The sequence below is a fragment of the Gadus macrocephalus genome, chromosome 2 (assembly GCF_031168955.1).
Source record: "Gadus macrocephalus chromosome 2, ASM3116895v1".
Taxonomy (NCBI): Eukaryota; Metazoa; Chordata; class Actinopteri; order Gadiformes; family Gadidae; genus Gadus; species Gadus macrocephalus.
Window position 1 is genome coordinate 20384235 of NC_082383.1, and position 23715 is coordinate 20407949.

Genomic DNA, 23715 nt, shown 5'->3' on the forward strand with positions numbered 1-23715 from the left:
CCTGTCGTTTTATTAAAGTTATGAAATAAAACATAAGGGGTACCACTGTCGTTTATTTGTTGTTTATAGAATGAAACATAAGGGGTACCACTGTTGTTTTATTTTGTTCTTATATAATAAAACATAAGGGGTACCACTGTCGTCTATTTTGTTCTCATATAATTAAACATATTCAATATTCTTTGAGCAGAGAGAGTGATGAATGAAAGACTGAAGATGGATACTAATTATCTGCTCAAGTGGCACGTGACATCCATCACGCTCACGGATGGATCAATTAAGCCGGGGGGAGGTGAGCCTGGACCACATTGAGACACGATTGATTCAACAACCTTTCTCCTCCCGTCCCCTTCCGTCACTTAACAATGCAGGGCACAACAGCAAACTCAATTAACATGAAATGCATCCACGCTTTTCCATACTCTGGTGAGCAATCGGAATACACAGCGATTCAGGCACCAGTGCTTGACCAGTGCGCCCGTCCTCGTATATTTATAAATTTGTCAAATGAATTTATTGACGTCAAAGGTCCAGGATTTGTGTCCTCGACTGCTTCCAAGTAGAACGAGTGACGTAAATCGATGTTAAATAAAAACATGACCCCTTCGCTCACAGTCCATGAATATTCCGAGCAGTCACCTTGGGGCCGGCCCGACCCAGTGTGACATCCACTGGGAAAGCAGTGGATGGCAGAGAGTGTGCGAGGGAGAGAGCGAGATAGGCACGGGTGGATAGAGAGAGAGAGAGAGAGAGAGAGAGAGAGAGAGAGAGAGAGAGAGAGAGAGAGAGAGAGAGAGAGAGAGAGAGAGAGAGAGAGAGAGAGAGGGGGAGAGAGAGAGAGAGATTAAGAGATTAAGAGAGAGAGAGAGAGAGAGAGAGAGAGAGAGAGAGAGAGAGAGGGAGAGAGAGAGAGAGAGAGAGAGAGAGAGAGAGAGAGAGAGATGGAAAGTGATTAAGAGAGAGAGAGGCAAAGAGAGAGGGGGAGAAGGAAATAGACAGAGACAGAAAAAGAGATGAATTAGACCATCAACCAGATGAATATGAGGTCTGCCGATGAATTGATTTAAAAAGTACTACATGAATGCATTAGAGGTTCACTACCAGTCCCCCCCATCACCCGCCTCCCTCAACGCCTCACTGTTCTGAGTAATGCAGTGAGCTCATCTCGCTTTGCAGCCATCATTCATATTCATCTCGCTTTCATTCATTTTGGAACCCGGGAGTGAAAAAAAAAGTAAAACGATTTATTTGACGACAGCAGTGATTTATGAACAGAATGGGGAAAAATAGCCCACCAATTGTGTTCATATTTATTTAAAAGACACACTTTCGGTGAGTTATTTTGGATCCATGTCATTAAGGAGCATGTAGGAGTTAGGGGGGCATCTGGCTCCAGGACGTTTACAGGTTGACTGCCGAGATTCGACACCAGAACCCTTCGGCATCCTGGCCCATAGTGTACGTTAAAGGGATACTTCCCCGATTCAGAACCGGCGTTCTATCATTATAAAATCACTATTGTTAGATAACGCTATTGTTTCCCTCAGTCTAACCCAGTCTTCCCTTGGCCCAGCTTTCCTGATCGAATTTTCTCCCGAGATGACGTCAAATGACGCATTTGACGTCATCTCAATAAAACGTTGCAATGAGTTCTACCAGCATCCAATGCGTAAGTGACAAACATTGCAGTAGCACCCGGTGGCCACTACGAGGTGGTAACAAAAGTGATCAATTCTTCGTTGACTCACTTGTTAAACAGGCCGTTTTCACTGTCTTATTAAACCTATTTACAGCCTGGTCCAAAAAAACATTCTAGTCAGTATGTTTATTTCATATCTCCATGACAACACTGAGGGGGGTGAATTGTTGACGATCACGACTGCCTCCCCCGCAATAAACATCCCGCATTGAACAGGGAACTCTTTAAGCCTAGCAGCTATAAAAAGCTATAAAAGCTATAAAAACTACAAAATGACTATTAATGCAGGCTATGTGAAAAATGCAAACCGACTTTGGCTCAGCCTGGCTCCGCCCTCTTCCGCTACTTAGCTGAGATGGCTGCCGTTGAGTACGTAAAGTCTACATCGATCCATACTTCGCGGTTTGACCGTTTTGAGTACACCATCCGGGTCCAGTACACTTATTTTCGCCCGATCTTAATTGGAACGCCCTACTTACTCAAAGTAGTACGGATAGTATGGATATTGGAACACAGCACAAGAGAATTGGATGCAGTTGGAATAACTGAGATCTGTCCGGATGCTACATCCTTATATACTATCTATGACACTAACACAGAGTCCCTGTGCTGCAGCGAGTTTTCTTCTAGAAAAAATGGCTGAATCTGGCGAGGACGGGGCCGGGTATAAACTCTCACCCAGGCTTTACGCCTTATCTGAACAGATTGATATTGGATACATATTTCCGGTCCCAGAAAGTGAACTGGAAACGTCAGCCAAAGCCCGCCGGGAGAAACAGCATAGAGTAAGTGTTTTTTTATTTTTACTAACGCATTGGCTACAACAGTTTTGAGTCCTGGGGAACGTGACAATGTAGTTATCCGAAACTAGCCAATCTTATTGGTAGAGCATAGGCTACGTTACGTTAGCTTGAAGTCTGCTCTAATGCTGTATAGGCTACTCAAGGCATCATTTATCTTGCTTTGCTAATGCCAAAGATGAGCTGTGACTGTTTTGACTTTAGCAAACGCACCCTACACTTTTTATTTTTGTAAATATTTCATATTTCTTCATGAATAATAAATTCATGTTGGTTGTTGTGATTTTTTTTTACTAACCCAAGCGCTGTAAACTAAAGTAGGCCTACTGTTTAAGATAAACACTTATTTCAACTTGGGAGAAAAGGTTGAGTACAAATACTTGATATGCTGAGCTACTGTAATTAGCAAATGTTTTTATGATGTACAGTAATACACAAATTATGTGTTTGAGAAAACGAGAGCAGAAGTTTAAACTAGTTAACGTATCACGGGGATATGTTTACACAACGTTTGCTCGCGCTACCCTTCCATAATAGTTATCGTGTCAACAGAAGAACGCGTCGTGCTCACATATTGATACCTATTGATCGGACGTTTACACACATTGATCGAATGTCACAACTCAAAAGTGGGGCTGCTCACACCATCTGCCCCTGTCATGTGAGAAACAATAACATATTTTATTAAGATCATTTCGGAAACGTGTCAGTAAGGATTCAAGGGTAGGGGTTCATCTTGGTCCAAAATACTAACATTTAATGATCGAACCCAGGACCGTTTGACAGGGAGCTGAACACCCTAACTATTGCACATTCCTGCCCCCTGAATCCAGTGGAAAACTCTACCAAACGTGATTTGATTCTCCAGAGCCTTGCTAACCTTTAGGAAGGTGTTTGAAGGTGGCTGGGACAGCCAAGAAGGGGCTGTGCTTTGGACGCACTGGGAAATGATAAGTTCGCTGACCCTGACTGGGTCTGTATAGGGGTTTAGTATAGAAGATAGTAGTTTTTGTATTTTCATAAGTATAGATGCATAATCAAATTATTTTTCTCTGAGAAAAATACTTTGACCACACACAGTGACTTGAAATATTGAATGTGTTTTCCTGTAGAAATGTATTTATTTTTTTATGAAATTATGAATCTGTGTTGCAATGATTGTCATTTGAATACATCAAAGCCTAGTTTTAAGGATCAACACCTCGAGTATTCAAGGTTGGAACCTGCTCTACTTCCAGCTATGGCGGCCCATGGACCCATCCCAAGGACTTTTATTTTGTAGTAATAACCTTTCATATATCAAGGGAGTTCTGAAACTCTTCTGGTTAAAGCAAAGCATTCTTGACCCTGCTCCCTTCCGCACAGTTCCCCCCAGGGAGTGTGTGTGCGGGGGGGGGGGCATGGAGACCCCCCAGGGGGAGGTTAGAGGAGGTTTCTGACAACATGACTTCCTGGATGCCCTGCATTGTGAAACCTATCTGGGGGATAAAACAAACACATCGAAAACATATTCATGTACTTTTCAACAAGAAGAAAGAAAGGTTTCTTGATCAAAGCATACATGTTACATTTCTAGTCTAATACAATCATATACACGCACACACATAAAATGATAGACATTTTCACTCTTTCAAAATGTTCTTGATCAGCATAGTATGCTGACATGTACACATGTACACCAGTGGCATTTACGTTCAGCTCATGTCCATTCAAGAAGGCCAGTAAAAAAGGGTATTTTTTTCACTGAACGTGAGATCGATTTTATCTTAATCCGACAGCCCGCCTTGACAAATCAATCCAGTATCTGTTTGGTGCTCCCTCCACACTGCAGTGCCTTCAAAGTCCCTTACCTTTAGAAAAAAGCCATGTTAAAATGTCATCGTATAAGTCAAGGGCTTCTTCGTTTATTGCTTCGGCGTCGTAATCCGATAACAGATCGCCATGGAGACGGATGTCAGAGCAGATCTCTTCCGGGTCCTCAGATCTCTTCTGGTCATCGTCGTTTTTTAGTTAACTCCTAACGATTAAGATATCGTCACGTTACAGATGCTTTTATCAAAAGCACCTCCAAGTGACTTCAGATGTAATTAAGGCACATGGCATCCCACTGCTATCTTCAGGAGGGATCAAAACAGTAACGTGCTTTGCGTGTGAACACATTGCAAATGTTCCACTTTTCGGGGTGATAAAGTTAATCTTGAATTTTTTAACCACCGGCATCAGTAGCAGTAAATGTTTATGGTAAATGGACTGCATTCATTTAGCGCTTTACAATATGAATGATGACTATATGCTCTGTAAGGTGACCTTGGGTGTCTTGAAAGGCGCCTCTAAATTAAATGTATTATTATTATTATTATTATTCACCTATTCATATGGCGCGTCAGCAGCAGTTAGGGTGAGGTGTCTTGCTCAGGGACACCTGGAAGCTGAGCTCTGAGGAGCCCGGGATCGAACTAGCAACTTTCCGGTTACCAGCCGACCTGGTCTACCTCCCGAGCCACATGCCGCCCCAAGCAGCGGCTCTTGAAACAGGACCTGCCTCACATGGGGTGGGAGGATGCGTCGGCCATTACAAGGGCAAGAAGAACACACTGATGTGTCGTCCCCCTCCTCCCCCTACCTACCTCCAGCCCTCCTCTCCCCCTCCCCATTTCATTACGAGGGGTTAAGACGGAGGCATGAAGGGGAGAACGAACACCGCGTCATTACCGAGCTCCACTCCTGCTCTGGTAATGAGAACGATCCGGAGCCAAGGTTAAGTAAAAAACCGGGGAAATCTGTCTTCTCATCACTCATTCAGCCATTTCTGTTCTGGAGGGAGAGGGCTGAGGGAGAGAGGGGGGGGGGAGGGGTGGGTGAGGAGAGAGAAAAGGGGGGGAGAGCGAGAGAGGGGGGGGAGGAGAGAAAGAGAGGGAGAGATACAGGTGGACAGAAAGACAGAGAGATAGAGAGCGAGAAAGAGAGACATAGTGAGAAAGAGGGAGAGAGAGACAGATGGACAGAAAGACAGCGTAAGAGAGTGAGAAGAATTGAGTGAGAGAGCGACACACACAGAGACAGAAAGAGAGCGATGCTAAGGATGTGTGTTGGTATGCGAGCGGGGTAACCGAGTAGGGCTGATCAAAGTCACATCTATCAGCGTGTCTTTCCCCCTCAAACGGATCTCCAATGAAGATGTTTCTGTTGGTTTTCCGTGAACTCACCCAACTCGCCACAGAGAATCAAGCGACATCAGCGGATGAAAGCAGATAAAATAACATGATGAATGTGGAACAAAATAAAAGTTCAGAGTGTTTTTTTCAACATTAACACACAACCTAACAGTGACTAATGTTACACACCCAGATATTATTTAGTCCTTATGCAAATCCATGAGAAGCATTACCAAGTGATTCTTCAGAGTCAGTGTGGAACGTCATGCTTATGTATGGATGTAAGCGATCCTGGTATCGTGAGGTGCTTTGGGTAGGAGCCATCACCCCATGGTATTTATGAAACATTTCTCATTTACATTCAGGGGATTTTGCTGACGCTTTTAGCCAAAGCGACTTACAACCATTCATTCCTACATTCACTCACCGACGGCGGAGTCAACCACACAGGGCGACAGCCAGCTCGCCAGGAGCAGTCAGGGTGAGGTGTCTTGCTCAGGGACACCACGACACTCGGCTAGGAGGAGCCGGGTATCGAACTAGCAACCTTCCGGTTGGCAACTGCCGGGGTGGCTGTAGCTGAGGAGGTAAAAAATACACATTAAAAGATGCTTTTAACACAAACCTTAATGATACGGGATAAAAGAGCACACAGGCCGTTCTGGCCCTCTCCCCCTCCACGGTGGAGCTGACGTTCCCAGCACCATCCATCAGGCCTGTTTGATCCATGATTTGTTTCCATTATCCCGCGGACTGGAAACAAGGAATCGACTCCTCCGGCTCCTCCCGATGAATTCCACCATCACACACATTACGGACGTGTAACATCGGATCAGTTTCTTATTGATTTTTTTCCCTCCGCCTCACAGGCCGACAGCGATGCCTCTGGGATAAATAATCCAGTAAATAATCCCATAACTCCACAGAGATGTTTTCCTCTGGCATTCACGAGCTACAATCCCCCGGATGGTAAACGACACAACCTCACTGTTCGATGGGGGCAGTGACCTCTGTTATGGAGACGAGACAAGACACACACACACACACACACACACACACACACACACACACACACACACACACACACACACACACACACACACACACACACACACACACACACATACACACACACACACACACACACACACACACACACACACACAAGCATGCACACATGCAAGCACGCATGCACCCCCACACACACACACACACATACACAGTGGCGGTTTTAGGCACGGGCGAACCAGGCAGCCGCCCGGGGCGCCATCTTTGTGGGGGGCGCCAAATCACATGGGGTGCGCCACGAGCAGTTAAAAAAAAATAAGCGCTGCGTAGCGGTTTTCAATGAAGTACAAAACATTGTGTGGGGAATTGGTGTTTTGGCGCCCCCTCTGGCTGCAGGCGCACACCCCCCCCCCCGCCCTTTGGAGGAAGTCTTGCCCGGGGCGTAACTGGACGTAGAATCGCCACTGCACATACACACAAACACAGATGCACACAAACGCACACACGCACACACACACTGAGAGGAAAGATTGGGGGCCCCTGAAATGTGTGTGTGTGTGTGTGTTTGTGTATGTGTGTGTGTGAGCATGTGTGTGTGTGTTGGTCTTTATTTTAACTATTGAATCCAGTAACTCAAGAACAATCACCAGACTGTAGAATAACGTCTGGATTTACACGCCAAAGAGTTTCTGATGGCTGGAAGCCTCGCATATAAAAGGTGAGGTGTTCATATGTCTAGCCAAATGATAAAAAAAATGATTCATATGTGTATTTTTATAACCTGACAGGGTCTCTACATGGCTGGAAAAGATAGTTTGATAGTTGCTAGGCAATACAAGCCCCAGCTGAAAGGTACTGGGTTTGATTCCTGATACCCACAACCTATATTTAGGCATTTTTGAGCTTGAGATGCCTCAGAAACTCACCTGCACCCTAATGACATCTCGATTAATTAATGTAATATTATTTGTTATGTTATATATTATGCGTCTTCCCCTGCTTTTGCTTTGTAACAAAGTAATTTAACAACTGAGAGATTAATAAATCTAGCGAATCAATCAAATTATCAAATTAGAATTATCCCGTTTCATTTGGCCTTTGAAGTTGTCTCCTCGACCGTCTGCTTTTTCATAATGTCAGTCCAGACGTATCCACACCTTCAGAGGAACCCCGATCTTCCAGGCAGACCAAGCACAAAATAACCCTGGTACACCAAGCTCCAACCATCCCTGGTAGACCAAGCTCTAACCAACCATGGCAGACAAAGCTCTAACCAACTCAGGTAGACCAAGCTCTCACCTACCCGAACACCTGGATGTCTTCTAGTTAAGCTCCCTCCTACCGTCCTAGAGAGCATGCCACCAAAACCACCGCAAAACCATCAACGCCATCAACGCTAGCTGTCACACACCATTACAAGACGTGCACCCCCCTCACCGACCTCAACCGTTCAGGACCAAGTTGGCCCTCCACCCCCAAACCTAATGAAATGGTGCCTGCTGTGTCGGGGGGGGGGGGGGGGGGGGGGGCTGTTGAAGGGCGTGGCTGGAAGCCAGGTTGCGTGATGTCACCTCTGTCAAAGACTCTGCAGTGGAGGCTGAGACGGACGGCAGAGTGCTGACGAGGCAGGAAAGCCCGCTAAGCCCCTCTTGTTTGCTCGCCGTGGCGACGGCAGTGGTGAAGCCCTGGGGACCACCCCCACCCCCCCCCCCCCCCATGTCCGCACCCCCCCCCCCCCCCCCCCCTCAGGATCCTAGCGCCCCGGCCAGGAAACAGCGACGCTAGGCAGGAAGGACATGAGTGGATGTTTAATTAAGGAGCTCTGCAGGGACCCACACTTTCACACTTTCACACGCAAACTTGCACGCACGGTATGCGCACACACATACAGTACACACACACACACACACACACACAGACAAACATATACAGAGATAAAGATATGGTGGAGACGGAAGGGACGGAGAGAGACTAAGAAATCGAAAGAGAACAAGAGGTTTCGAGAGAGAGAGAGACAGAGAGAGAGAGAGAGAGAGAGAGAGAGAGATACAGAGAGAGCGTGAGCGAGACCAAGAGAGAGAGAATGAGAGAGACAGGAAAAGAGAGAGTGAGAGAGACACAGAGAACGAGTGACACAGAGAGAATGAGATGAGGAGAGGAGAGAGGGGGGAGAGAGAGAGGGGGAGAGAGAGGTGAGGAGAGAGGGGGGGAGAGAGAGGTGAGGAAAGAGGTGAGGAGATAGAGAGGGAGAGAGAGGTGAAGAGAGTGGGGGAGAGAGAGGGGGAGAGAGAGGGGGAGAGAGAGGTGAGGAGAGAGGGGGAGAGAGAGGGGGAGAGAGGGGGACAGAGAGGTGAGGAGAGAGGGAGAGAGGGGGGGGGAAGAGGTGGAGAGAGAGGGGGAGAGAGAGGGGAGGAGAGAGAGGTGAGGAGAGAGAGGGGGAGAGAGTGGGGGGGAGAGAGGGGGAGAGGTTGACACAGGTGCCCCTCTGGAGACGGGAACATAAGATGTCAGTCGGCCCCTGTAGGGGCGCGGCCCCCTCGGCCTTTGGCCTCGGGTTCACCTCCTGGGACCCCACCGGTCTTCAAACATAAAAAAAAACGATTTCCTGTTTTCCCGCCCTCTCGACCCTACGCTTGACCCCGTGACCACTGGCGTCCATCTCGGCCTCTCCTTCTGTTTTTGCTTTTTGGGCTTTTTTTCTGGCAGATTCTCCTTGAGGATCACTGACTGGTGGGTCAAGGACTCGGGACCACAGCCAAGAGGCCGGCAGACACCGGGAGCAGCTGCCGCACCTCATTCCCCACTGCACGTCCTGCCGGTTTATACATAGATCACTCACTTTGTGGATCAAATATCTATTCATATTCAAATATAAATATATTCATATCTGGGACTCGGTCACTAAGCTTTTAACTTTTTCTTGCAGCGACTCCAGCTTTGATGGTGTACTTTGATTGCAGTCGGTTTACATTAAGGTTAATTTCAGCTTTTAATCGAGTGCGGCTGGGAACAATTCAAGCACAAAAAGTACAATAATGCAGTGAAAGGTTCTGGTTCGAGTGCAGAAAAGCAACGGGAATCTTATGTTTTCTCCGTGTCTACGGCTCGTTTTGAATATGGGTACGACTGCAAGAGGTATTTATGGAAATCTGAAACACACCTTATTGATTTCTGTGTTGATCCCTACCTGTGGTTCACAGCTGTCTAGACCCCAGCGAGGGGCCTCTGGGGTTCTCCACCTATATTGTTTATTTGTGTTTTCATCACCTTTACTCCAGGCTAAATTCAATAGCCCGATGCTAACATGAAAAAAGCTAGGGACAGGACAGCGGCGGGATGGAGCATTCAACAAACCAACCAATCAACCAAGCATGAATAGAAGGTTTCAATCCACTTACAAACTCAAAGCTACAAGTCACCCGGGTTGTTGCCAGGTTTAGGTATAAGAGGTGGCAAAACCATGACCAGAACTTAAGAACCACATGTAAACGACACATAAACAGCACCAGAGAACATTGTTAACAACACATAAACAAGACCAGAGAACATGCAACATACATATGAACAAGATCAGAGAACTTGTAAACCACACATAAGCAAGGCCAGAGAATGTGTAAACTACAGAAAAATGATTAACCGTACCTCGACATGACATTAGCGACCAGAGAACAAATTGCAATTGAATTTCCAAGTCACCGATTGGATTCAGGACAATGTTGGCAATGAAGCTCTATCCAATCACCACAATCAATTTATTGACCACATCCCAGTTCCCAGAAGGTCTTCCTGTTCCCTAGCTACAACCAAACACCGATGAACAGGCGGATACGATCCATACAGGCTTGTGTTGTCAATCTGCCAAATATCCACAGGTGTGCAACAGGCAGGGTGAAGCCAACCGGCTTCCTCCATCAACGACCAAACACTTTGGAGCAGTCTCAGATTACATCAGGTAGCCGGCTGGAAATTGGAAGGTCACATGACAGAGTAGAGCGCGGAGAGCAGGACCAGATGGGGAAGCTGTGGCTGCTTTGATCATCTACATGTACTACACCAGTGGGTGGCAATCGACATTCTGACAAATGCTCAAAATGGCCGAGAGTAACCGCACAGGGAACCAACAAAACACGGAAGTTGAGGAATGGAGACGCGCCGAGCGCTGTCGTTTATCATCTCGGCGTTTGCATTACAGAAGAATCACAAAGCGGACGTGAGGAAAGAGCAGTTCAAGGACAGCCGGTGAGGAGACTTGGATCTTCTATGATATGATTTATCCGTTGACGTTTGTCGTCCGTCTTTGCGTCTCTGGCAGCTGACAGAGCCACAGGCACTGGCCTGTCGCTGGAAACTGATTTAATTGCCGTCATCAGTGTCTGGCTCTTTCTGAAAGTTTTTCTGGGTGGCGACCAGCGTCGCGCCATCTGTTCTCACCTCACCTCACCTGGCGGCTCTCCAACAGGTGTGGACGTGCTGAAGTCCTCGCATTGTTGTGTCTGACCAAGAACCGACCCCCTCGGGGAGGAAGGAACGAACGAGCCGCCAGCGGAGCCGAGATCAACGGGAAGGTCAGGAAATTCACGGGGCGGATTACGTTAACGGGAAGGAAGAAAGAGCAGGAGAGGGAAGGAGTGAGAGATGGGAGGGAAATAAACCACACCTTTGGTGTTTGTTTGAGAGCAGCTGTTCTCGGCCACGGAGACCTGCGCCCCTCCGAGCATCTGCCACCCCAAATTGATTACCCAGGGGTAGGCGCGGCCCCAGCAGCCCACCACACTAATCACAGCTGCTGCTTTTCATTAAAAGGAGCTGGCGGGCTGAAATGGCGACCGGCGAGAAGCGCTTCGGCTCCTGGCCTTGCGGCAGGGGGCGGCAGGGGGGGACATGGTGAAGCCCGGAGAGCAATGGACGCTGTTGGTACGTGGACGTACATGTACAGGCTTTCTGAGCATGGAGGGGAAAACTGACGGCTCCGACTTGAGACAGATTTCCCGTCGCGAGATGGTGAACCACTCTTGGATTTCAGGCGGACATTTCTTTGCTGAATTGAGACCAATTATCGTTGTTTCCAGAGATGGTCTGACTTCAAATTCACCAATCAGATGGCTACCTCAGGATTTCTGAGGTCTCATCAGTGTGGCTGTTTTTGGACTAACGTCGTGAGAGTGGCACCCGAATCCGATTTTTCTGGTCAATAGCGTTCTCAAGAGTCTTTGGTCTGATCGAATCAAGCCCAACCCCTCTTCCTCACACATCTTCACGCACTAGTTCCTCTCCGTGTGTCAATCAATCTTAGGGGGAGCAATTTGCCACGCTCAACCTACTTACAATTCCCTCGCAGGAAATCGCTCTCAAGATCCATTGTCCTTCACTCAACAAGAACCAACACCAACGGTAGAGGAGGTGGAAACTAAGTTTGAGGTTGCTTGTTTGTTGTTAGATTAGTTCCGAACTTAGTCCTTGATTTACAAAGAAATGTGGGAGATTCTGCAAGGGGTATATTGAACTAAAGATATAGAATAAGTAAACAAACTTAATGCAAATCAAATGCTGCTTTCTCCTGCACTGCAACGTTTTCGGAGGGTAATTTTGTTGATGATTATTGGTGTGTTCCACCTTGATCCACACTGCTATTACACCATGCTGGAGCTGAATAGCAGTGCGGAGGTTCTCATGGAGCTAATAGTTGTTTATACAAATGCTCAAGTGATTTAGGAGTGTGTTCTAGATGCAGAGATTTGCATAAGTGCAACAAAACAAGGGTGTAAAACAAACCCTCAGCAGCAGAGCGATGGTAATCATGTACCCGATTGTGTTAGAGAGCGATTTACAATTTACTGCACGTGAGCAAACATGTCATGTAACAGCAAAGGATATTTATTTTGAAAAGGTAATCAATGACTTCCTTTCTCAACGGCCATCAAAGGCCAAGCCGAGCCCCTTAAGATGGATTGGTTGCATTGTTATTAAACTTCTGATCACAAATTTGTTTTCTTATAGTGAAGAAAAACCTAATGTTTGTGGGATAATTCAATCCGGTGTTCATATAAAGACAAATTAGGATTTTATGTAGGGGCTTTGTACATGTAAATCAGGATCATGTTGCACAGGACATTTCATAGGAAAAGTCATGGACATCTTATGATAGGTTGGTCATAATTTACAAGCAACCCATTCCAAAAAGTTATCGTTCATAAAGAAAGGTTGCGGCATAAGGCCAGGCAGGTTCAGGGAAAAGTTTCTAACAAATGATTGATGAGTTATAAGTCATATTAAAATTATTTAAGGAGATGTCTACTTTTATTCACTCTATTAGAAATTATTGAGAGTCAAAGGAACACAGAGGGGGGGCAAAGAAAGGGCAGCGGAAGACAGTGATGCAAAACACATATTAATAATTTAATATATATTAGAACTACTGCCACAAATGGCCAATAGATGCATTTCTAGATGTGAGAGTTATGATGCAGGAAGATGGCGTAGGCGAAGGAGGAGAATTACCTCTCCGTCTGAGCGGAGGTGAAACAATAAAACTGCCTCTTGGGCTCCGGGTTAGAGAAGCTTTACCCGATGCTTTACGCAGGGTGTAAACAAGAGCTGACTGTTCGATCCCATAGAAATCAAGTCTGCTGCCACTTCAAATATTTCGATCTGTTTTTATCCTTGTGCATTCCGCCTCTTGAAACATTTAGCCGCTCCCTATAAAGGCTGTTGTTCCTCCCCAGCGCTCCTCCCTGCTAGTGCAAACCCCAACAAACACAAACTGGTTAATTGTACAGGCCCATTGGTGGTTGTGTCAGTTTCCTGTTGGCAAACATTTCTAATCTAAATTGACAAACTTCGGTCAAACTCCAAAGGTACAAATCACAAAGTTACGAAACACAAAGTAAAATAACAAAGTTACAAATCAAAAAGTTAAGGCACACAAAGATGAAGACACTAATCTTATAATACGAGGTCTGGGGTTGTATTGATTTCTGATTGGTTAGCACTCTCACATTCTCAGGAGAAAATGTTTGTGTGTGTGTGTGAGTGTGAGTGTGTTTATGTATGTATGTATGTATGTATGTATGTATGTATGTATGTATGTATGTATGTATGTATGTATGTATGTATGTATGTATGTACCGGTATGTATGTATGTATGTATGTATGTATGTATGTATGTATGTATGTATGTATGTATGTATGTATGTATGTATGTATGTGTGTATGCGTGCGTGTGCGTGTGTCGGTGTACTTGTGTAGGTGATTGTATTTGTCGGGGAAGCACCTCCACAAACACCTTGAGGGGTTTCTTAGGCCCAGTCCAATCCCGACCATTAAGCCTCTGGTCATCACAACCACCAGACCAGTGAGGGATGAACGGCATTTTGGTTTGAAGGTCGTTCTATTAATAAAACACTCACTCCACAGAGGAAACAGGTGTGTTACATATTGCAGCAAGGAGGTCCCACGTGTCTCACGCACGTCCGCCTGTTAGCTCCAGCCTTGGCGATTAGCCTCGCCGACCGCTAAACCTGGAACTCCCATCATGGCTAACCCCTCCACACAGGCCAGAGGCCTTGACTGTAAGAGGAAGGTTCCCCCTCCGGAGATACACATCATGTCATGCACATGAAAATCGAATGTGTTCATTACGTCAAGACGGATTGCGGCAAGATTGGTGAAGGCCATCTCAGAAAGAAAAATGGACAAAGACGATGATCCACCTCAATGGTTGACTGCAATGGATTTAAAGATGTCCCCTTTAGAAAGAAACACAGTGGGAATACAATGAGGAACAGCATTGTCCTTGAGAATAGCAGGAAAATACTTAAAAGCTGCAGTCTGCTATTAAGTGCTTGCCCCATTTTCTTTAAATTGTGTTTTGATTGACTATCATGGTTGTCGTTCATCTGGCTCTATAGCAAGTAATCAAGTGAATGCCTGAGAACTATGAGCCTCAATCAAAACACAATTTAATCTAAAACAAAGTGGGGCAACCAAGAATTGCAGATTATAGCTTTAATACCTTTCGTTTACATACCAAATTATGCTCATTGAGTTTTGCCAGTGATTACCTTAATCATCGCAAAATCTCATAGAGAAATTGCCACGACAAATGGTCTGATTCTGTTGTCTGTCTTGTAATGGCTAATCACACTCACACCTGGTGGTATAATATGTCCCCTTTAAGGGCACTGCCAAGACTGTACAACAAATTAACAACAGAATCAGGCCACAACATGCATCAACAAAAAACATAACAGGCATACAATACAATAATCTGAGACCTCAGATGAGAATTCGCCCTGTGTCTCACTTCATTCTCTAAAGGTTTACAAGGAGAAGTCCACTGATTGGCTAAAGTCAGGAGTTCTTATACACTTAGATCGGATCCTTGAGGGCAGCTGTCCCCCAATATACCAAAAGCCTTTGTTAACCAGGTGTTAATCTATTGATTGAAGTTCCTTAAGAGGTCATAAAAGGTGGTTGCGACCGTTCCTTATCAACCTTTGCTTCTCTGCGCGTCAAGAAAAACAGGTCCAAACCAAACTACAGACAATGCGGGAACGGAATGTGAAACCAGATTACATCACACGAAACACTAATATTGACATTTTAGACAATCCTGCAGAATAGCAAGATGGCGAGACAATACACGGAACGGAATGTGAAACCAGATTACATCACACGGAAAACTATGATTTACATTTTAGAAGACCCTGCAGAATAACAGGGTGGCAAGACCGTACACAGAATATTATACAAAACCAAGTTCATAAAGAAAAATGTAACCTGTCGATTTTCCATCAAACATTAAAGGAGACATTGGCCATTACACCATTTCAAAATGAATGTTGTCACTGTAGCTGGAAGGGCTTGAATGCCTCCACACTGAAGTCACCCTCTAATTAACCACACAGCCGGAACGGCCAGGACACCCAGCTGAACATCTTACTGTTGCTCTGCCCGCAATCACCGCCGCCATCGCTGTCTGGCACGCGCTGAAAACACCAGGACCAGTGCGCCAGCGCGGTCGCACGGGTTAATGAACAGACGAGCGCGCAACTGCCAAAAGTGTCCCCTGCTTCCTGACAATTAGCACCAGAGTTCCCAGTAGAGCCAAACAACTCCGCCCTCCTCTCTTCCCAAGGTGGTCCCGTTTGTTGGTCCATCTGTTCTCTGTGAGAGACCGTACAGATTGTCTCTCTCTGTCTCCCTCGCTTGCTTCTCCTGCCACTCTCATCACCCTCCACACTGTTTCCTTTTACAGTTTTACACATTCGAAGGGAAATAGATGCTTTATGAAAACCGTTTGTCCTCTGAGAATCAAAGGTTAGCATCTATGATGGGAGAGAGAGAGAGAGGCAGAGAGAGAGGGAGACAGAGGGGGAGAGAGGGAGAGAGACAGAGAGAGAGGGAGAGAGGGAGAGAGGGAGGGTGAGGGAAAGAGAAATAGGTGTCGTTTACGACATGTCCCCACCAGTTTTCGTCAAGATTCGTTTTGTACCCACCATAAAAAAAAAAAAAAATAGAGTGAATTCAGTTTTTTAAAAAAGAAGTTAATAGCGCGAGCCAGATGCCAACAAATCCACAAAAGTCTATCCGGATACGGTACACCGCCGTACTACGATTCTCTGTCAACAGTTTGCAACAATTGTAACATTGGGATGAGTAGTTCTAGAATGGGGGAGGGCACGGTTGGCGGCTCCTTCTCTGTGTAATCTGAACCTGACTGCTCGCTTCGCACTTCCATTGACAATCTTCTGCGGTTGCCGCCTGCATTTGGGGAGAGGAGGTCAGGAGGAGGTAACGTAACGTATTTATATTTATTCATGATGACAATCAGTAAAAAGTTTGACCGAGGGCAGCGAACGAGTTATCTTGATAGTTTCTAAGTTCTCTCATTGACGTTGACGATATATCCAACATTAGCTTCTAGAAGCCAAGTAGGCTATAGCTGCCACAGTCAAGTTGGATCCGCCGGCTGTTAGCGATAGCATTACATAATTGTATCATCTTAGATGCAGTTGGAGTTCAGATGAGGTAACATTAATGCTACTCTACCCCCGGCCAGTCTTCCCACTTGGTGACATTTTATTTTAGCAAAGTTAAGCTTATCTAAGCTTGTTATTGATAGGCTAGTGTAACACAATTCCAAGTGTGTAGGCCTAGTGGTTATATTTCTGACACTGATGCTAATCCATTTTATTATGCTCCTTCTCCAGACCAGGGCATCGTAGCCCGATAACGATGGATCTTCGCTCGTACGATCATTCTCACGATGGATCTTGCAAACCATCGTGAATTTCTTTGGAGCGTTTCCCGAAACTCCTCTTAACATGAACGCGCATTCGCTGCACTCACAACGTTCGTAGGATTGTAACTGTCCACTGACACGGTGCTGAAACGGGCTATGATGCAGGGGGAGACGCAGGAATGTCGAGGGAAATGGGGTTAAAAAGGGTTAAAATATCTCCCCATCAAGGCCAACCGCAGAGTAGCCTACGAAAAGAATAGATTGCAATAATATGAATGCTAAAGATATTAAAACACAATTGATTACGCCTATGCCGACATATGCTACATCAGTCCTAATCCTGAACGCACTGTGCATACATTTGTTCACGGCATTTCCCCCCCTGAAATAATTCCATATTAAAAAAATCCAAAATAGCTTGTGTGACAACTACATTTGTCTTAATGTGCTGAATTCTGAAACATACTTTGCGCAGCAGAGAAAACTGCACCCTGAAAAATTCCTCTGCAGAAGACGGGGTGTGGCTGTTTGCAGGCCCAACGTATCGGTTGGATGGTTTCCTTACAAGTGGAAGATTTATTGGCTTCAGATCAAGAGATGTGGTGAGTTCTACAGCTCTTGAGTAAAGCCGTCAAAAATGTCTCGCTTGTTCTCTGTGCCACAAACGCTTTCCTTGTGCCATCAACAGCCTGTTACATCCCGCCACTTGCTCGAGGAGCTGTGACTGCCCCTTTCGCGGAAGCCAACTCCTCCAATGCAGCCAAGATCACTTCGTACTGAGTGAGGACCGACTTGATCGCTGAGTATTCGCACAGTCCATCTGTTAGTAAACAACAGCTTAATTGTGGTGAATGAGCCATTTTCAGATGTGGCTATCTGTTTAAAGATTATTTTGAATTTCCCAGAATGGCCAAACAAACATCCCAGGTCATGGATCCACTGGTCCACTGCAGCTCAGCGACCGCGTTTCTCTGTATCACATAACCGTGCAGGCTGCAATAAGCATTGCAATCTGCGCTAAAATACGTCTATATGGTCATAAAGTAGTCTGCCCCATGGTCATATTCGAGAACTGATGTTGTTTTAACTCAAATTATTCCGCCAGTATCTTTCGTCTTATCTATATTAGATGCAGATATGGCGAGTAGTGTTGCACCTTGTGATTAACAGCGCTGAGTTTTTGTTAAAAAAAGGTTAAAAATTGAAGAGAAGTTAGCCATTAAACAATTTGGCCCAGACAGACTGGACATAAACATTATCCAACAAACGAAGGATAGGGGTAAAACTTATAACATAACTTTCTCCCGAGCATGGTATGAAGAGAAGAAAATGGTTATGCGGTTGCTCCAAGAGAAATGCTGCGTTTCGTCTCCCATGTCTACTATTTCGAGCAAGTGTGTGCACAGGACAAGGGGATATATGGACCACAGTTGTGAGTGATAATATAATATACAATATTATATATGTATATAATATGTATATATTAAAAAAAACTAAATTGTGGGTGTGGTCACACGCCAGTAATTTCTGCCGCACTGAATCCAAATGAAGAACAGTTTAGTTTACCGTCCGCTCTGATTCAAGTGGACATTTGATCCAAGAAACTCTTTGTCACTTGTGCCAGCACTCTAACCTCTCTTCTGTGCAGGGAAATCAAACGGTGTACTGAGTGTTTCTACTGATTTATACCTGAAGGAATAAATGGGGCCAAAAGTACTGCTAACACGTATGATGTGTGCTTCGAGCAGGAAGTCTGCCGACGGGTTTCCTGCTGCTGAGTTGGAGGATCGGGTGGGGGAACGTCAGGACTCCTGGGAGGAAGTGTACGACCATGTGGACCAGAAGGTGCAGCATGAAGGACCCTGTAGCGAGCAAACCAGGGGGGGCCAACTCAAACCCAACCAGGGGGTTTATTGTTGAGCAACATCAAGTCATGTTAATTTAATCACTCTAAGGGCTTTCACAGGCCACAATATACTGGTTTACTCTGCATCAACCTGTGTCCTGGTTGTTGAAGGAGCCCAGTAAAGCCTCGTAGGTGTAGTTTGGCTGTCACTTTGCTAGCATGTAGAAGGGAGAGTTGCTACAATGAACACTGTTGGAATCAACTATACAGCAAATTCTCATCAGACTGATTCAAAAGACGATGCTAAATTCTTTAAATGATGGAGGCGGATTCTACGTGGAGCTCAGACTGCAATTCGAGGATTCTATGTGGAGTTGTTCAGTGCTAGTGTGTGAGCAGCACAGACTGCTTGTCGAAGATTGCACAGGATTGTACAGTGTACACACTGTACAAGATTGTACACAAGATTGTACAGTGTGGCAGCAACAGGTTTGGCATGAGGAAGAAAAAGATTTTGATCTCCACTTTTAAAACAAGACTGAATACTTTTATGTTTGCTTTAGCTTTCTGCTAAATCTTAAATACATTGCACTTTCTGCAATGCATTTGTCTTTTTTTTAACTTATCTATTTTCTTTTATTTTTTGATTTTATTGTATGACAATGTTTTAACGTGAAGCACTTTGAGTCAGCCTTGTGTATGTAAAGTGTCATACGAATAAATTTGCCTCGCCTTCCTTCTGTTACCGATCCCCGTGAAGACGCCTTTTTTACTTGCTTGTGTTTCTATTATTTTATTTGTTAAATTTTTCTCTAAATTGATAACATGACATTTATATTCCTGTTTGTTCTACTGAAAAGGAGAAGCATCAGTGATGTGTCGCTACGTTCTGCTTGAACTATAATTTCCTCTTTGTTTCTCTCTGAGCATCTAGATCTCACCCCACCCCACCATCTAGAGACTATAGACTGGGAGGGGAACTGGACCAACTGGTTGGTTCACAACATCATAATTTCCTTGTAACTGAGTCGGACTGTTTGTTGTGGCTCACTTTATCAAAGCAGGAAGAAGACGAAGGTACAGTAATCAACACTGATCCGTGCTGTATCATAAATATGTATTATTAGTATTATATATTTTTATAATTTGTTATTGATCGTATCTAAAGGTTTATGGCTATTTTTGCATAGTATATATATATATATATATAGTATAATATGTTATGTAAATGACTTGGTAAAAGTTTCAACTGTAGCAAACTTGAAATCTCTCACTGTTATATGAAGTGAATTGATATATACTATTTTACTATTAATAATTGAGCAAATCCTTTATCTAAAGAGGAAGTGAATTCAATTAAAGGTAATTAAGGAGCAGGGAGGATTTAGGGGGCATCTTGTGCTAAGATGCCCCAAGGATATGCTGAGGAATTGGTAATCAAACCCAGAACTGTTCAGCTGGTCACCCTGTTTCCGTTAAAATGAGAGTTTTATATTCTTCTGATTCAGGATTTGTCTTCAATCATTTACTTTAAAGGTAGCCAACTTATTTGTGTTACTTGACTACTATATTTGTATTATTATGATTGAAGGAACGATTCACCCTGTCATACTTATTTAAGTGTGGCCAAATGTGTCCTCTGGATAACGTATTCAAGACTTGAGATAGTTCACAGTGCTTCCTGTTGACTCCTGTCTTGTGCCTCTCAAAGTGTAGTGTTGGGACACTCATCTGTGTTTGCTTGGGCAGTAGTCAGGGGCTGCCACACATTGCTAATGCTGCTCTTTGAAAGATACTTCCCATGTTTTAACCCATAATTGATAGTAATGTACTTTGAGGGTTAATTATGCCCCTAATTTAAATCCAAAGGGACAAAAGTAAAACGACTTGGAGGCAGTTTTCTCTTTCTGGAGAAAAATAACAACACTTTTAACACCAAATAGTTTGGCAGCCAAAATCATTATGAGGTGAGCTCAACATATTGGCCCATAATCCCCTTCAAATGACCCCTTGACTGGGCTTCCAAGTTGTACTAGCCTGTTGGATGAATATTTATGCTTGAAGCAACCCAAGTATATGAAGATAAATTCAGTGCAACAAGTTACAATTATTTAATTTTTACTAAACAAAACAAATTTCTCCTAGGAATGGCCTCAGCTAACACTCTCTGGTCTGAAGAGAACTTTTCATGTCCCATATGTCTGGAGTTGTTCAACCGCCCTGTTTCTACACCATGTGGACACAACTTCTGCAGAATCTGTATTACAACATTCTGGGATAGCCGAGTCCAGTACAAATGTCCTGGTTGCAATGAGCTTTTCCAAACAAGACCTGATTTACGGGTCAATACTCTCTTATCAGAGATGGTTGATCAGTTCAGAAGGTCTGTACGAGTAAAAGAGCAGCCTTGTGTTAAACCAGGAGAAGTTCCCTGTGATGTCTGTACTGGGACCCAGCTGAAGGCTGTGAAGTCCTGCCTAGTGTGTCTTCTCTCTTACTGCCACACCCACCTGGAGCCCCATCAGAGATATGCAGGCCTGAAGAGACATCTGCTGGTCAATGCTATGGACCGTCTGGAAGACAGGATGTGTAAGAAACACGACAGACTTCTGGAGCTCTTCTGCCAGACTGAACAGGTTTGTGTGTGTCAGTTCTGCACAGAGACAAACCACAAGTTCCATTCTGTTGTACCTCTAAAGGAGGAATATGAAGTGAAGATGGCCCAGCTGGTAAAGATAGAGTCTGAAGTTCAGCAGATGATCCAGGAGAGGCAACAAAAGATTCAGGCGATCAAAGACACAGTAACACTCAGCAGAGCGGATGCAGACAGAGAGATAGCCGACGGTGTTGAGGTCCTCACTGCACTGATGCGCTCTATTGAAAAGTGCTCTGATGATCTCAAACAAACGGTTAAAGAGAAACTGAAATCCAAGGAGAAACAAGCTGAAGACCTCATCAAAGAGCTAGAGCAGGAAATAGAAGATCTGACCAATAGAAGATCAGAGGTGAAGCAGCTCTCACAAAGTGAAGACCACCTCCACTTCCTGCAGAACTTAAGAATCCCAAAGGATCCTCCTCCCACCAGGGACTGGACAACGGTGGAGGTCTGGCCCCCGTCATACGTAGGCACCTTGAAGAGATCCCTGGATCAGCTGAAGGAGACACTTTACATGGAGATGAAGAAGGTTCCTGGCATGAGATCAGCTCTAATGAAGTGTGAGTTTCTGTTTAATTTGATTCATCACAATCCAAACTTACTGTTTAAAATGTCCTTCCACACAGCAGTAGAAGATGACCTACTTGAAATGACGAAATCATGTATATTAAAATTGTTAATGATGACACATTAAATCATACTGACATCTATTTTTCAATTATGATACATATTAGTATTGTGATTATTATTAGACAGAATCATATAATAATCATGATTCTACTATAAATAATAAAAGTAATTGAGTGAATTTTATATTCTTATAAAACAAATGTTATTTCATTCATTATCATCATTTTTATTCAGCCTATTTATAATTGTGATCAAAAGTTTAAAATAAGTTGTAACTATATTGTTGGTTCTCCTCTCAGATTCCTGCGAACTTACACTGGACCCAAACACAGCCCACAGATATCTCTCCCTGTCTGAGGACAACAGAAAGGTGACGCTGGTTGAGAAGTATCAGGCGTATCCTGATCAGCCACAGAGATTTGATTCCCAGTACCAGGTGTTGTGTAGAGAGGGTCTGACTGGCCGCTGTTACTGGGAGGTAGAGAGGAAAGGAGATGTTGATATAGGAGTGACATACAGAGGAATCACAAGGAGTGGAGAGGGTGATGACAGCAGGCTTGGAGGGAACAACAAGTCCTGGAGTCTTTATTGTGATGATGGTGGTTACTATTCCCGGTATAATGGTACTAAAACAGTCATACATGTCCATCCCGCTGGCTCTAACATAATAGGAGTGTATCTGGACCGGCCTGCTGGCACTCTGTCCTTCTACAGAGTGTCCCCAGATGTAGGAGGGTCCTCAGACACACTGACACACATCCACACCTTTCAGTCCACCTTCACCCAGGACCTCTACCCTGGATTTAGGTTTGAGTGGTCTGGTTCCTCAGTGTCTTTGTGTTAAAACACACGCAAACACACACACACACACACACACACACACACACACACACACACACACACACACACACACACACACACACACACACACACACACACACACACACACACACACACAGTAGCACACACATAGTACATACAGAAATAAATACAGGCACAGATACACAGACACCTTTGTATGTAGTTAATGGTGCAGAAGGTAATATCAGTCTCTCTTTGTTGTTCATCTCTCAGCCCTCTCTGTCTTCCACCAGCTGTGCCGTGTAACCTAGCCGGCGATCAGATTAAAGGGGACCCGCCGGTTGACCTTAGGGGTGATCAAAATGCTATATTGTGTTGGGCTACAGAACAGTTTGAAGCAAGACTTCATTTGAAGCAAGACTTTTGAACTCATCCACAGGGTTTACAAAGCATGTTTTACAAAGGTTATGTTTCTAATTTGAAATGTATTTTCAATATTGACTAAAGTTAAACACAATGATTTTCATTCAACAATGTTTTATATTTTCAAACATAAAATTGTTCAGATTCAGGTCTCTGGTGTCCGTTTTTGTTTTGATAAGCCTAACATGGAGCTGGATTTCAAGCAGATTTGTTCTTGCAATCATAAATTCAAGTGGTCAAACATTATTAGATTTAATATTTACAAAGAAACCTGATTGAGTCACAAAATCATATAATTGAGTTTCTGGTTTGTCCTGTCACAACATGATACCCATTGCAATCGGAATTCCATTTGTTCCGGGTTATTCTGCTGCCGTTGCTGCCCCGACCAGCTAGGTTTAAAGGAACACCCCACCCATTTGCATTAAGCTTTACATTTTAAGAAGCCCAGTCA

General features: G+C 44.5%; 1 protein-coding gene across 2 annotated transcripts; it reads left to right on the forward strand.

Moving 5' to 3' along the window:
- The first annotated feature begins 19520 nt into the window (after positions 1 to 19520).
- LOC132452381 (tripartite motif-containing protein 16-like) lies at positions 19521 to 22977 on the forward strand. Of its 2 annotated transcripts, XM_060044994.1 has the most exons (3): positions 19521 to 19828; positions 20897 to 21967; positions 22337 to 22977. In XM_060044994.1, the coding sequence occupies exons 2-3, from the start codon at positions 20899 to 20901 to the stop codon at positions 22879 to 22881; spliced, it is 1614 nt and encodes a 537-aa protein (XP_059900977.1). In that variant the 5' UTR covers positions 19521 to 19828; positions 20897 to 20898; the 3' UTR covers positions 22882 to 22977. The 2 variants fall into 2 exon arrangements, with proteins under 2 accessions (XP_059900977.1, XP_059900967.1); XM_060044984.1 differs by lacking the exon at positions 19521 to 19828 and having other exon boundaries at positions 19957 to 21967.
- The last annotated feature ends 738 nt before the right edge of the window (positions 22978 to 23715 follow it).

Excerpts from the sequence above, each read along its gene's own strand:
- LOC132452381 (XM_060044984.1), top strand. The coding sequence starts at position 20,806 with ATGCTTGAAGCAACCCAAGTATATGAAGATAAATTCAGTGCAACAAGT. Across the intron at positions 21,968-22,336 it reads GAGATCAGCTCTAATGAAGT|ATTCCTGCGAACTTACACTG; the intron begins GTGAGTTTCTGT and ends TTCTCCTCTCAG.